The sequence below is a fragment of the Euphorbia lathyris genome, chromosome 10, assembly GCF_963576675.1.
Source record: "Euphorbia lathyris chromosome 10, ddEupLath1.1, whole genome shotgun sequence".
Classification (NCBI taxonomy): domain Eukaryota; kingdom Viridiplantae; phylum Streptophyta; class Magnoliopsida; order Malpighiales; family Euphorbiaceae; genus Euphorbia; species Euphorbia lathyris.
This window is the reverse complement of record NC_088919.1, coordinates 9,504,389-9,520,783: the sequence shown is the minus strand read 5'-3', so window position 1 is coordinate 9,520,783 and position 16,395 is coordinate 9,504,389. Positions and strand designations below refer to the sequence as shown.

General features: G+C 33.1%; 1 protein-coding gene across 21 annotated transcripts; it reads right to left on the bottom strand.

Annotated features, from left to right (window-relative positions):
• Window positions 1-893: 893 nt before the first annotated feature.
• LOC136208585 (uncharacterized) lies at window positions 894-15,314 on the bottom strand. Of its 21 annotated transcripts, none has more exons than XM_065999617.1 (14): window positions 15,039-15,314; window positions 12,981-13,072; window positions 11,095-12,884; window positions 10,800-10,994; window positions 8,346-8,995; window positions 7,687-7,791; window positions 5,866-6,833; window positions 5,434-5,607; window positions 4,613-4,800; window positions 4,455-4,508; window positions 4,083-4,175; window positions 3,116-3,169; window positions 2,276-2,375; window positions 894-1,065 (listed from the first exon to the last, which is right to left on the bottom strand). In XM_065999617.1, the coding sequence occupies exons 3-6, from the start codon at window positions 12,871-12,873 to the stop codon at window positions 7,755-7,757; spliced, it is 2,661 nt and encodes an 886-aa protein (XP_065855689.1). In that variant the 5' UTR covers window positions 12,874-12,884; window positions 12,981-13,072; window positions 15,039-15,314; the 3' UTR covers window positions 894-1,065; window positions 2,276-2,375; window positions 3,116-3,169; window positions 4,083-4,175; window positions 4,455-4,508; window positions 4,613-4,800; window positions 5,434-5,607; window positions 5,866-6,833; window positions 7,687-7,754. The 21 variants fall into 21 exon arrangements, with proteins under 21 accessions (XP_065855689.1, XP_065855691.1, XP_065855680.1 ...); XM_065999619.1 differs by having other exon boundaries at window positions 4,666-4,800; XM_065999608.1 differs by adding an exon at window positions 13,455-13,647 and having other exon boundaries at window positions 4,083-4,800.
• Between the last annotated feature and the right edge of the window lie 1,081 nt (window positions 15,315-16,395).

Genomic DNA, 16,395 nt, shown 5'->3' with positions numbered 1-16,395 from the left:
AGTAGGTGCAGACAAAAACACATCTGCTAAATCTTTAGATAAAGAGTTGATTATCCATGAAAAAACCATGTTATCATCCTCTTCCCATTTTAGAAACCCATCTGAGGTATTATCCTCAGGTTCAGTATCTTTTAGCACAAAAACTGTTTTTCTCTTTGCACTTAGGGGGTGTTTGGTTAAGTAAAATTAGACTATGGAATGGGAATAGGAATGGAGTATTCCCTTTGCTAGTGTTTGGTTAAACAAATATAGCTTGGGAATGCAATTCCCATTCCTCCAACTATGAGCACCATTGATTCCCTCTCCCCCACACCTCAATCAAATTTCATTCCCATTCCTATTAATTTTTATTTTGCCAACATAACCTACCACTACCCACGTTTCAATACCATTTTTTTTTGTGGATAAAACGTTTTAATACAATTAAAATTATACTTATGTTACAAGTTTTATATATAATATAGACAAATGTTTTTTTTTATATACAAATGAGTTTATTATATCAGGTTATAATACAATTTTATCTTGATAAAAGAAAAAAATTTCACTAACAATCCATAAATTTATTTTCTCGATAATTTATATTTTTTATATTTATTTTGATTGAAATTATAATAATTATTATTTTAACTATTTTTAATAAATTTTATATTCATTCTGATTCCGTTCATTAAAGAACCAAACAATTTGAAAATGAACCAGATTCCGATTCCGGATTAAACCAAACATATTAAATAAATAGTCATTCCGATTCTGATTCCGCCACATTCCGTTTCCGATTCCGAAGCTTATACCAAACGCCCCCTTAGGGCAATCATCATAGATCGCTTCCATGAAATATAGTTTTTCCCGTTTAAAGGATTACTAACAAGCAACAAACCTGGATTATCATGTCGATCTCTGCGATTATCTCCTCCTAGATTGATTCCGTCATTTCCAGAGTTGTCCTCATTTGTCTGCTTGTTGCGATTTCCATCGGCACTTTTGTTCGATGAATTCTCCGATCCGTCCAATTTTGAACCTGATTCAGAATCGCCAGTGTGCAAAGCAACATGTAGGTAACTTCTGTGCGACATTGTAGAGAAGAAGAAGAAGAATCACAAAAAAATGAAGAACGCAGAAAATTGGATCATGAACCAGAGAGCTCTGATACCATAACAAATGAAGTCTGAAATTTCTTGTATAGTCCTATTTTAATTGAATCTAAATATAAAAAATCATGTCTTTAAGATTTTACCTAGAATATTTCAGCCTCTTTTCTTTTTCGCAGGTTTTAACTCGAAACCAACCAAGAAACCACAAAGTATTCAAACTTATTCACAAGTTTCGATGGAGAAAATCTCCGAATTTCTCTATGTAATACCATCCATTTCGCATAAGATGTGAAATGTTATGAAGTTGGCTCCCTTTTCCTTTAGCTCTTAATCTTCTACAGTTAATCATCTTCAATTTTAATTCCGAGTTCTCACCATAAATTACCTTTCTTTAATCTTAAGTACACTCCTAATTAGGAGATTCGAGTATCAGTTTTTAATACTGAATTCTAGTTTCTTGATAGTTCCTCCACTTTTATTATCTAATTGCTCTCATGCGTCTTTGTGTACATGATTTTGTCTGTTGTCTTTGTGTACATGATTTTGTATGTTGTAGGTAATATTACTTGATTTATGTTTTTGGTGATTCTGTTTTATCTGACTGTTAAATTCTTCGTCTTTGTTTGTCTTATTTGTTTGTGGATTACATTTCTTTAATCTTAAATATACTCTTAATTATGAGAAACAGTCAGTCTTCAATATCCTTCTTCCCTCTCCTCTCCCTGTTCAGATTGATCCTTCAAGTGCGCAGTCTTCAACTGGAAATCCTTCATACATCTTCTCAACGTCCACCACAAGCTTAAACTGATGTTTCCAAAATCCCTCTTCCAGACCAGTTGCTCCTTATTTGATTTCGGCTAACTTGTGACACTTATTTGAATTGAGGTTAGTTAGCTTAAATGGTTCTTTTTTAGTGAAGTCATAATTTGGAGTTTTTGAATTGGGGATTTATGAAGTATGAATTGCAACTTTGTGAATTGGGGTAAATTATATTCGAGTTTATAATTTGTATAGATGAAGGGATTCTGTCATAAAGATCACCGATGGTTTAATTTGCAGATTTGCTGTGAAGTTAATAACTCCTCAAAATATCATTTTCAGCCTTCCAATTTTCAGGGTAAAGTAGACACATATCATGCAACATGATCATCAGATAATCAAATTAGGGATTAGGATTTGACCTAGAAATTTCGGTTGCCTTGTTTCTTTCCAGCTTCTGCTTCTACTACACGACACTGGGCTACTATGAAAAACCAAGCTCGGAATGTCGATCAGAACTGCCTGTAATAAATTAACCACGTATATATTATCAATCAACCAAATTTATAGTTTAAGATTTTACCTTTTAATGTTTTCAGCTTCAGCTTGTAATACACAACATGCTGTAGAATTAAGCTTCTTGGAGACCTCTATCTATCTAGTAGCCAAATCAAGAACAATAACTAAGAGAATGAAAAGGAGAAAGAGTCTTGGGAAGAAGATGGTAATAATTATCCATAAATATATTCAATTTGTAGTATTTGAAATTTTATTTTAGTATCTAAGATTTCTAATTTCCCAGAAACCAACTATTGAACAATGAAATATTCCTCGTACATAATCCCAAAATCTATCCATAATAATGAAATACTTTCCAGTTCTAGAGGTAGATTGGTAGTTAATTTCTATCCAACTAACTATACCCAAATAGAATAATCAAAACATATGTATATATAGTAAGCTTCTCAATAATCAAAATCCACATCCAAACAATATAAAATCACATGGTCAGTTCTTAATCAAATAATTAATTAACCACTAATCCTTAGATTTCACCTAGAAGTCTTCAGGGCCCTTGTTTCTTTTTAGCTTTTCCAAATTCTAGTTACAAAAAGAACTCGACAGATATATGATATATCTCCAGAATAAATACCAATAAAATCCAAGTACATTCAATTCAGAGAGAGGGACAGATAAATGAATAAAATACTAATAACTAACTACTACTAATTGATCAATCAAATTAGGGATCAGGATTTTACCTAGAAATTACCGTTGCCTTGTTTCTTTTCAGCTTCTACTTATAAAACACTAGACTGCACAGAAAAATCAAGCTCTGATTCTCCATCCAGCAATGGTTGATTAATGAAGAAGAATCACGCAGAGAATAATGAAAAGGCCAGAGAAATATTAAAAATAAGAATAAGAGATGAAGTAAAGTGATGATTTACAGTTCACGTAAGAGGCTCCATTATTGGAAAACACAAAAGAGTAAAGCTTTATAAAAGCAATTAAGGGCCACACCTGCTTTATAAAAGCTTTTGGAGGTTTTATTTAAAATTTGAAACAATCAAAGAGTTATATTTTAATAATTTTCATTTTGACAATTCGTTGACAATATCTATTTTCTTCCCTTTTAATGGAATATGATTTGTTTCTGAATTTAATTTGATGACAGGGTTTAAAATGGTCTCTAAAATTAATAGATCCCAAATTGAATTTTAAGTATCGACCCAGTCTTAATAAAAATATTTGATAAATTAGTCCTAAAATACAATCAGTTTTATTTAACACAAATACAATCAGTTTTAATACCTAAAATTTGTAATATCTGAGGCTAGTATATCAAATATCATCAATTTCAAGGCTAAGTTGATATCTGAAATTTTGTAAGCTTTAGAATCATATTGACCCTTGATTCGAATAAGTCTAGGACATATTGTGTGCATCAATTTCAACTTTATTCAAACATGCTGAAAGCAACACTTTTTTTACTCAAAGGATAACCATATCTTCAAACACACTGAAAGCAAGACATTTTCTTTATCTATCCATAATCAAATTAGAAAAAGTATACATTCTTTGAGTAACAACTCCTAGGTCCCAACTAAAACGAATAACTACAAAAAATAATCATCATCTAATCAAACAGTCAAAGAAATAAAAACCCAATCCCATTAATGATTCGGCCTGAGCATTGAATTTTTCAGATAAAACAGACTTAGTTACCTTCTCTATCGATTCTCCTGCTAGCGTCCTTTAAGTTTTTCCTCAACTGCTTCTATTTGTTCTACTCGTTTTTCCTCAATTGCTTCAAACATACTGAAAGCAAGACATTTTCTTTATCTATCCATAATCAAATTAGAAAAATTATACATTCTTTGAGTAACAACTCCCAGGTCCCAACTAAAACAAATAACTACAAAAATAACCCTCATCTAATCAAACAGCTCACAGTAAGATTTCTGGAACTTCTCTCCAATTAATTTTCTTTTCATTTAGCTTCAGAATGAGAACTTACGCCATCAAGCAGAATATCTCAAGGCTTGATACCTCTGTGAATAAAAAAAAAAAAAAATTCCATATGAAGAAAATCAAGACCTGGAGCTGCTCCAATGGCTATCTTGATCCACATATCCCAAGACAAAGAATTATCTGAACATAGAACAATCCAATAATCAAAGAAGCTACCAGGATTAAGCTGAGCCCATGTATATTCTCAAGTTTTTTTAACTTGTGAAAAAAATTATTGTCCAAACCTATTAATCTTTTCTTAACCTCTGTGAATAACTGTTCTCTTAGTAATCCTTACTTGTGAAAAGATTATTGTCCAAGTTTCCCCTCTGCATAAATTCATACACAAGAAGTAATTTTCTATCCTCCCAACAATATGCTAAAAGTTTAACCAAGTTTGGATGTGACGGCTTCCAAGAAAGATAACCTCCGACTGCATTATCAAATTAAAAACTGAATACGGTTAGCATAGTGTCAAGGATCATAGACATTATACATTATAAATTTGGAAGGCTAAGTATGCAATATTTACGATGTGCAATAAAAAAAATTAAATTTCATTGCTAGAATTGAATAAATTCTAGTAATGTCAATTTGTTAAGCGAACTCTACCCCTAGTTTGGAATAATTTCCATGCAGGAAAATAATTAAATTCCATTACTAAAAACAATTCAAAAAAATACCAAATCATTTTTTATGTTTAGAGAACTTTTTTAATATAAAGGAATTCAATTGCTAATTGAGCAAATGTGCCCAAAAACTACTCTCTTAATATTTTTTTAATCTTCCAAACATGAAACTTAAGTAAATCAAATTCAATTCAATTGAACTCCATCCAAAATGAAGTTCCCAAGCACCACATAAAGGTTTTTGAGACTAATTTATTTCCCATGTTGTGATGTGTTAACTTCCACCAATTATCAACTAATATTGAATTTCAATCAATAGGAAACAAAATGTTGCAAGTGGGATCCATTTTGAGAAAAATGATTGAACAGAAAAAAGAAATGGTATTAGTTGTAAATTATACGAAATTATATAATATAACCGACGTAAGAATGAATACCAGACACTTTATGAGCATTTCCACACTTTTTGAGTTCAATATCTTGATGGCAACTGGAATTCCAATACTGGTTTCGGAGGGTGCAAATGTCTGTTCGTTTATCCAGCCTTTATAAACTTTACAAGAACCTTCTTCACCCAACAAATCATCTGCTCTAAAATTCTTTGTAGCAATCTTCAGATCAGAAAAGGAGAAACATTGAGAATGCAGATATCCCTTACAACTAGCAGAAGAATCAATAATACATTCTGAGTTTGAAAAGTGCTATATTGATGATTGGGCTATGAAAATACAATAAATTTAGAAAAAAAGAAAAGAAAATACAGTAATAAAATTATCTACTTTGGGTCATATATAATACGAATTTTGGAAAGAAAGCGATGTCAAGTATCATCAATGCAATTAAAAGCATAAGAAAAGAAATGGTAACACCTCATGGTTGCATTAAGACCTCCGTTAATGAATATAAGCTGCCATTTATTTCTATTCTCTCCAGCATCCGCGTGCTCAACAATCCATTAGAGAAAAATTCCATCTCATTGCATTGATTAAGTTTCAAAGATTCCAATAAAGGCAACTCAATTTCAGCAGCCATGGTTTGCTGTATTCCGACAATAGATAATTGAATCTCCATTCCTTCTAACTTCTCAGCACGTGGTCTACCTGTGATTGAAGCCTCTGTTTGTCTGTTTTCCTCATTTTTCTAATCCGGCAGGTCGAACCAAATAATGGGAAGAATGATAGCAATAAAACAGTATATGCAAGAGTAGGGTTGAAAACAGTAGTAATTCTAATAAGCAAACAGAATGAGAAATAGTGAGCTTTATTACCGAGGGTAGGAATGAACGAATGAGTAATGAGAAATACAAATGGACTAAGAATAATTCCCAAGTCCCCACAGGAATGGAATATCCCCTCTCTACCCAAAACTGAGCAGAGCCTCTGCCAATGTAGAACAAAACAAAATTGCCAAATTGTATTCTTTCTTACCCTAAACAACAAACTATCCAAATATATATACTAACCCATGACAGCTCAATAATTCATTTGATACCCTTCTGTCTCCTAGTGCAGACTTTCCAAACCTTGGGTCTATCTTTCTTGGGCTGAAGTAATTCTTCATTAAATTCTCCCAAACTTTTGAGCTTCATCTTGCCGTAAGATGCTCTTTGCAATTGCTAGAGATAAAGAACGAACCAACCAAGAAAGCACCATGTTGTTACACTTTTCCAAATTGGATAAAGAAGAATGTTCTTTTCAGGCATCTATATTGTGTCATCCATAAACTCCAATTTGTTCATAGAAAGCAAAGCCGTTTTAACATCTCTGGCTCTCTGCTCCAAGAACGATAATTTGGTCCAGTAAACAATTCTGAAACAAGAACCAAGGACGGACTTCCCCTGGATGAAAATAATATGGAGAAGAAGAACCTTCAGCACAAGGAACTCGATTTTCCATTTGGAGAACAGAAAAAAATCAGAAAGATTCGAAGAATAGAAAGAGGAGAAAGAAGAATCTCTGATCATAGATCAAACAAACTAAAAAGATTGCTCAACTTTCTATGACACCGTCTTAATATTTGAAACTAGAAGAATGGTTATTCAATCTAAAAGTAAAAGACAAGGAAGAGTATCTGCCTCTTATATATGCAAGCCTAGCAACCTAGGAAACACCGACACAGGTACTCGTATGGGTGCAAGTGTGGCAAACGACATTTTTTAAAAATATGAGACATGAGTACAGCAGGGACATGCCAAATATACACACACACATATAACATTCATTAGTCATTATAAACTATAAATAACATACATAATAAGTCATTAATTCATCAAAAAGAAATATTTAATACTTCAAACTATTTAAACTACCAAACTGCTATATTCTTTTCTTTAGATTTTGATATCTTTTTCTTATTAGGGTTTTATTTTATTTTTTGTATATATTAACCCCTCTTTTTTGTTAAATTATTCAAAAAAATACCCCCATATTCTACTTAATTAACTTAGAATCCATGTACCCGAAGTATCCCAGAAAACACACGGAGGAAAGAAGGATATAAACAACAGATGAGATGAATGTAAGGTGTAGTAAAAAAAAAAAGAATATAGCCAAAAGCTATAAATGAAACGCAAGACGCAGAGTATAACATGTATAGCATATTAACAATGCACAGCACAAGTCATCATAAATTTTTCATCTGAAGAAAAATGGTAGTAAAAATCATAATATCACCAAAATTAGAATGATTACCTGAGATCTTACTTACATTCTTGATAGCAACCACCGCTCCAGCTATGGTTTTAGATGGTCAAGTCTTTTCACCCTTTGCTAGACAAATATCTCATCTGAAATTCTCTGCAGCACTTCAGATCAGCAAAGGTGAATTCTTTCATATATTTCACTTGCAACAGCAGAGAATTTTTTGTCTTTTCACTACGCTATTACTTGTCGCAGAGAAATCCATAAAGGTAGCAGTGTCGTGAGTATTATTATTTGATAACCCTTTTAACATTGAAGTACAAAAATAATAGATCAGTTTTCCAAAAGCATAAAAACTCATAATAAAATCAACAGCCTGAAGTGGGAAATAATTTCAATTTATTGGTGCTAATTGTGGAGCTAGGATAAGCATCATTAAAGGAGGGACATCCAAAGCATTTTCCTTTGTATCTTTTCATATTTTTTGTAAAATTATCAAGGCAAATAGTGTTACGAAGCTATATATTGATGACTGGGATGTGAAATAATAATAAATTTAGAAATTTGTTTAACGAAGTAAATTACGTCATCAACAAAACTATTCATTTATCAACTAGTTTATATGGATTTTGGAAAGAAAGCATGCAATAGATCGAGTGAAATCATATAATTAACGTTGTAAAGAGTATATATAAGAGAAGAGATTTTACCGCTTAATAGTTGCATTAAGATCTCCCATTAACGGATAAGAGCTTCGATTTACTTGTATTCTCTTCAACATTGGTGTGCTCAATGGCCCGTAAGAGAAAGATTTCATCTTGTTGCATTCATTAAACTTCAAAGACTCCAACGACGGTAATTCCATTGCACAAACCCCTCCGTAGAAAATTCTGAGATTGGGCATACGTTGAAGCTCCAAAACCTTTAGTTGAGGGAACACGAACATATCTATGATTGTTTCAACCTTTTCTTCATCCTCGTTTACAATAATTTCTTCCATCTTCTCACAACGACTAATAGCTACTTTTCGTAATTGAACCAAGAGCTTGACTACTTGAGTTGGGAGAAGATATAAGTTGTGACACTCGGATAAAACTAAAAGTTGCAAGTTCTGAAACATGATCATTTTTGTCGGAATATGAAACCATATATGCACTAAATTTCGTAGACCATACAACTCTAACTCTTTCAAAGAGTTAAATGCTCTAGTAGTAGAGTCGCTTTCCTCAAACAAGAATACAACTTTTACTGCATCACAAAATGCTATCTTGAGTCTTTTCAAATTTTGCAACCATTTATCTGCCAATGTGGATGGAATTAATGCACCATACATCTCCATATAGCTAATCATGTCCTTGTTCTTGATGAGTGGAACCCCCAAAATAAAATCACAAAATGACAAATAATAAGAAAATTTAGCTTTAAAAACATCAATTTACACACTTATTATATCTATAAGCTAAATGATCCTAATTATTCTCAAAATGAGGCCATTTTGTATATAAAGAATTCTCTCCATCAAATTTTTAAATCTTTTAATAGTTCAATTATCCTAGATAAATTTAATAGTTTTTGCAAAGTCTTTTAAGTTCATGTGAAACAAACTCTATATTTACTTCTAAATTTGAAAGGTCTAATGCTCCTCCAACCCCCTTAACTTGTCTAAATTGGTCATTTTACCTCTCCAACTCATTGAATGTTCTATTTACCCCCCTTAACTCCATAAAAATGGTATTTCTCACCCCCCTTAACTTGTCCAAATTGGTCATTTTAGCCCTCACCAACTCATCGAATGTCCTATTTACCCTCTTAACTCCATAAAAGTGGTATTTCTCACCTCTTATGATCCTATTTACCCTCTTAACTCCATAAAAGTGGTATTTCTTACCCATTCAACAACAACAACAACAACAAAGCCTTAGTCCCGAAATGATTCGGGGTCAGCTAACATGAACCATCATATAAAACCATGAAATCCAGTCGTGTCAGCGACACAAATTCTCTCCCTCCACTTTGTCCTATCCACTACCATATTTTCCTCGATTCCCAATAAACTCATATCACTCTCGATCACCCTCCTCCAGGTTTGCTTAGGTCTTCCCCTACCCCTCACCACTACATCCCTTTGCCACTCTTCAGTCCTCCTAACCGGCGCATCAAGCGCTCTTCGTCTTACATGGCCAAACCACCTTAGTCGGTTTACCCGTTCATAGTGCAAAATTAATAGAACTTATTCAAATGAGTTTGAAAATATATTTTTTTAATATCAACTTTTTATTTTGTTTTAATTTGATAATTATATCCATCATTCATTTGTTTATTACAATAATTAGATAATCAAAATTTAACTAGCAAAAAAAATTGAAAAGAGAAAGAATGAATAAAAGATACAAATAACAAAATATTAATATAAACAAGTTAAAGACATTATATGTAGGAATAAGGTACCAAAATAGGCCTATGGTTTTTGGGGAAGTATCAATTTAGGTTCCACGCAAAATAGCACCAATATAGGTTTAACGTTTAAAAAATGGTATCAATTTAGGCCTCACGGATTGTAAAGGGTGAGAAATACCACTTTTATGGAGTTAAGGGGGTAAATAGGACATTCTATGAGTTGGAGGGGTAAATAGATAAGTTGAGGGGGTGAGAAATACCACTTTTATGGAGTTAAGGGGGTAAATAGGACATTCGATGAGTTGGAGGAATAAAATGACCAATTTGGACAAGTTTAGGGGGCTGGGGGAGCATTAGGCCAAATTTGAAATATTAAATGATTTTAAATTAATATAACAGATTTTATTTCTAATTAACATATTCAATTTTAGACTCTCCATTAATATTTCTCAAGAAATGATAAATAGCTACGTTTTTCCTTCCCCTTCCTTAAATTCACAACAGATAATCCATTTCCTCTTTTCTCTCTTAATTAAATTCACAAATAGATTTTGTAATATATTAAAGAAATTACAAATCAGTTTCATGCATATGGAAGGAAAATAAATAAGAAAGGATAGGGAAAATTTATTATAGTTTTAATTGTTACATTCACTCTTCTCCCCTTTAAGCCTTCACTTCTATTCTTTATCATTTAGTTTCCCAAAATTGAATATTGGTATTTTCTTGAATGTTTAAGACTCTTTAGATTTGGCTAGAAAACATACCTGTTTGTAGGAATCAAATTGTTGGGCAACACTTTGTTGCAGTTTCCCGGTGCTTATTGAGGTTGGTGCTGGACAAATGAGCTCCAAATCATCAATGCAACTTCGATTCAATGTTGACGTGCTTTCATTTGTTGACAAGGATTGGACACTTCCATCAAATATTCCAATTGACCCATCCATGCTATTTGACACAATCTATTAATAAAAAACTTGTTATCTTAGTTTATTATCAAAATTACTAATTGATGTTCTATATAAACGAAGTAGAGGACTACAAAAAGAACTCACGTTTTACCTTATTAGTTGTGAACAATTGAGCTTTATCATAATGAACCCCATCAACTGTATCATCCTTTCGTACCAAGAAACCAACCAACTTGGGAAGTGAATGCAAATCTAGTTCTTCGATGAAGCTGTAAGTTCCATAGGGGAAATTCTCTTTGTTTTCGTAGAAAATTCCCTCTATTTCATTACATTCAAGTATTTCTATGCTTTTGAGTCTTGTAAATGCTCCAACAATTGACAATGGTAACACATATTTCAGTTCATGACAGAACCTTATATTTATCTGTTTCAAATTCTTAAACCATTTAAATTCTGGACTTGTTCCATGCAATATTTCTTTCAGGTTAGGTAACAACGCTAAATGGAGACTCTCCAACTTCCAGAACAAATAATAATCTTCTGATAGTTTTCGCTTTTCTGTTGTATCAACCACGTATTCTAGTTCATCACATTCAGAAATAATCATCTTCTCTAACTGTGGAAAGTCACAGTCTTCTAGTTGTGTCACGACATTTTTCAAATTTCTCACTCTTGTCAAATTCAAGCCTTCAGTTCTACTCATCAAATCACAAATACCACTCTCTTTGATAGCACATGCATCACCTGTGAGATGCAATTCATTTATTGAACCTTTGTGAAATGGTTGATATTGAAGATTATTTGTCACAAAAATTTTAAATTGCCAAACGCATTTGAAGACTTGTGACTTTTTAGGCAACATTGACAAGTTTGGTACACAAATCTGTAATGCATTAAGCGAAAGAGATACTATCTCACTAAGACTTGCATTGATTCTCTCTTCATCATCACAATCATCATCTTCCCTTGATTCCCATTCCTCATAATCATCAGCTCCTTTTTTTGTGCTACACCCCCACTTTCTAAAGCTTAATGGCAAATACAACTCTTCTAATTTCACCATTCTTGATAATACACCTGGTGGAATGTATGTGAGGTTCATTTTTCTTAAGTCTAACAACCTCAGGTTCCTTAGTTGTCCCATCTCTTTGGGAATACATGTTGAACTTAAGGTAGAAATTGAAAGAAATTCCAAATTTATTAGACCTCCAACGGCAGACATATCTTCCGACTTAAGAACTTTAGCACGCAATGTCCGAAGATTTTTTAACATATTAACTGAGTGTGGTAATGATGTGACATCCAAAGATAGAACACGGAGACCTTTCATTCCTTCAAAAAAGTTAACTGGAAAGCTTTGTGAATTTCCTTGATGTTGAAGTTGTAGCAGAACAAGTTTTGGACAGTCCAAATTAATAGGGTGCTCACTGACTTTTCTAAGCACAAGTGATAGTCCGTAACAATTTCTATAGCGATTGCTCTCTGACCACTGTTCCATGAAAATCTCACGGACAAATACTAATTTATATCTTGAGGCAATCAATCTTACTAAGTCCTCCACACTTCCATCAAATTGCATTTTGACATATTGATTGTCGCACTCATCTTTCTCACGACGAATTCTAATTTGGGAACCATCAATGATGTCAAGGACTTTATCGACGATATTTCTTGCTTCAATCATGTCCTTCCTAATTTCATAGGACATTAAGGCCCTCGCATCTAAAACCAAATCTTCTATCGGTATGCTAAAACCTTGAGGAAACATGGTACAAATCGAAAGACATAACTTGGCTTCAAGAGACCGGATCATACCCTGTTGAGCTGTAGTTGACTTAAGCTGCCGCCCAAAAAAATTTAACTTTTTTTTCAATGTACTAGGAGCAGTAACAAAGGCATTAGGCATGCCAATCTGCTTTTGAATTTCCATTTGATGCAGATCTGATTGATCAACAAAATTGTTATTGATTATACTAAACATAGATTAATATACTTTTGAAACTTCCAATCAATCGAGATAATGGTTAAAGATTTTACCTTGAAATTTGACTTCCTACTTTCAACTTCTTCTTCTAACGCACAACACGCTGTAGAATTAAGCTTTCTCGAAGCTCCAATAGATTCAGAAACTAAATGGAGAACAACAACATAGAGAAAGAAACAAAGAAAGAATAAAGATGGCTGCAAGAATAAGTATCCCAAATCCATTTTAGACTTAGTATCTAAGATTTCTAGTTACACTATATCAAACTGTTGAACAAAAAAATATTCCCCTAATTTCTCCATCTAACAATAATAATGAGACATAAATAGTGGTAGCCAACTATCTCACTAATTATACCCAAATACAATAATCAATCTCATCTCTATAGTTTCAGCTTCAACAATCAATAATCAAAACAAAATATATATCAATTACCTCCACTTACAATCAATTTGGAAAAGGAGAACTTATGAAATACTAATAACTAACTGCCAATTAATCAATCAAATAAAGGTTTAGGATTTTACATAGAAATTTACTCCAGCCTTGATATTCACTTAGATGTAACAATGTTGGATGTTCTATTACAGTCTTAGAACTTGAAGGTCTCTGTCCCTAGGAACGCGATGCTTAGGGTGCCAGGTTGATATGACAGAAAGACAGGAGAGGATAAGCAGCTGTAAACCGAGCCTGCCAAAGCTGTTTTGCGGTATTTTTTTTCTATAAAAATTACTTAGTGTTAGCAAGCAACTCTTTAAGTAGCAGTTTGTGGTTATGAAGTATCGCATGTAAACACAGGCAGCTATATGTTTGTTCAAATGTCAGCAGTCAAATTTCTTGAAGTTCTTCTAATGCATCAGGTATTTCCCATTCCAGTGCTTGAGAATAACAATTGTGCAGGTTAAAAATTTATTCCGAGCTTGAGAACAGAAAAGCCATAAGACTGAGGTATGCATTTCATTAGGTGGTTATAACCTTTTCTCCTTGGAATTTAGTATTTGAATATCTAGGAGAAGTATTCTCCAAAGTTTATGTGCTTGAATGTGGAAATGATTATCTTAAGATACATCTAGGTGCTAGACACAGGGAGCATGCTATTACAATTGATGATCTAGCTGCTGCTAGTGGAACACTATCAACAATAATAAGGCTATTATAAAGCTAGCAGTTGCTTTTCCCTTAATCTGTTATCAATTTTATCCCTAAATAAAGATTTCTATTGAAATAGCAACTAAATAGAGCATGTTCAGTGAACATTGTTGAATATGTGCTTGTGTTCTAGAGTTTAAGGTAATGATAGTAGCTTCTCATACTTCGTCAATTGTTATGCTTCCATATTTACACATTTTACTTTCTTCTCTCAAATATAATTTCCTCATAATTTCGGATGTTCTAAGTAGCTTTTGAGGCAACTAATTCTCCACTCATATCTCTATGACTATCTGAAGGTCTCTTATTTAACATGAACTCACTAAAAATAATATGGCTTCAGTTGGTATACGTAAGTCATCACATTCTCCTGTAATATGACTTGCCATTTGATGCAAATCTAGATAGCCAATAGAATTGTCTGTCATCAATTATACTTATAAACTAACCAAAAGCTATATGTATGAGTAAATATTTTACCCAGAAGTTTTACTTTTGTTTTCAACTTCCACTTCTAATAACACAACACATTGCAGAATTAAGCATCCTCAAAACCTCAATCCAGTGGCTAAATGCAGAACAAAAACGTAAAGAATAAATAATGTTGGAAATATAATGAAGAATATGGCAGCAAGAATTACTATCGGAACATGAAGATCAAGTCAAACTAAAACTAAGAACAATTATATTGAGTTTGTAGTATTTGAAATTTTATTTTTAACATCTACCATTTCTAATCAGACTGAATCAGCAACTGAACAACGAAATATTCCCACAATCTCTCTATCTATTGATGATAATTGAATAAATAAAGTTTCCAACACTAGTGGTAGTCAATTATCTAACTGATTATACAATAATCAAAACATATAGTAACCTTAATAAACCATAATCAAATCTCCAATAAAATCGCATGAAATTAACTGCCAAATAATCCATAAAATTAGGGATTAGGATCTTACCAAGAAATCATTGTGACCTTGTTGCTTTCCAGCTTCTGCTTCAATAAAATTCGGGATTATGATCTTATCCTCGGAAACACAATTTAAAGGCTAGATGAAGAAGAACCGCGCAGAGAATAAAAGAGATTTGGTGAGTGGAGAAGATGGCAGCTGCTAGGGAAAAAGAAGTGGAAAAAATGCGAACTATTTTGGCTGTTTGTTTTGTTCTCTCTATTGAAGTTCAGCATCAATGGCACCGTCAATTATAAAGCAAGCTTTATTCCAAAAGCAACAAGAGCAAAGCTTTGTAAACGACACACAAACCCACCCACTTTAATAAATACATTTAAAAATTGGCAATCATTTGTTCTCAACTTTTCCAAAAACTAATTATCAAAAAAAAAAAAAACTTTTCCAAAAACTTCCAAAATATTTTAGAAACAAAGTACAAAAATAAACCTTTTGGTTTGGGCCATTTTCAATCATATACTACGTGGTTTAAAAGTTTACAAACGGGTACCTTGAGGTTGATTCCGTTAGCAAACAGGATCTAAAATAACTAACGGTGTTAAAAAAGATGAGGTGGCAATCAAAGTCAAAAAATCTAAGGGGTATTTTTGTCCATTCATTTATTTTATATTTTATAATTTCTTATATTTTTAAAATTTTAAAGCTCACCCAATACACAATACATCTCACCTCTCTTCTTTCTCTCCCATCTCTCACCTCGTCTCTCCCAAACCTCTCCTTTTTCTGGTCACATGTTGCTGCTTCCGGCAGTTAAGATCGATCTCACTAATATTGCTGGTAGATCGGTAACTCGTGCTGCTGTTACTCACCGTTGAATCTGCTCGTTTGATTGGATGTTGGACATCGTCATCGGCTACTTGATCGTCTTCTTCGTATTCATTTCTAATTGAGGAGTGGACTGATGTGTCGGGATCGGGGCGACGAGTGAGTCTAACTCGACGGGAGTTGTGTGGTTGAAAAATATGTTGCGAAACTCATCTTCGAGTCTAGCCATGACGATCTCGATGGTGGAGGAGTTGACTTTGTCTTGATCGTCGGCGATGGAAGTGGAAGACATGGTCTTTTGAAGTTCATCTACTGCTTTTAAGTACCGATCCACTTCATCTCTGTCGCCTTCAAAGATCATCCTCTCTCTAGCTTCTTCCGACACCGGTGACCGGAGAATTATCTTTGGTGCATCTACGAGAACCACCGCAACATCGCTGCAGTCGTAGTTCTTCGGTGGTTTCATGATTGGATACAATTGTTAACTTTACAATTAAAAAGAAAACAACTTTCTGATGATGAAGTTAATTTATTAACACAGGAGGAATTAAAAACAACATAAGCGAGTTTTTGTTTCAAATTT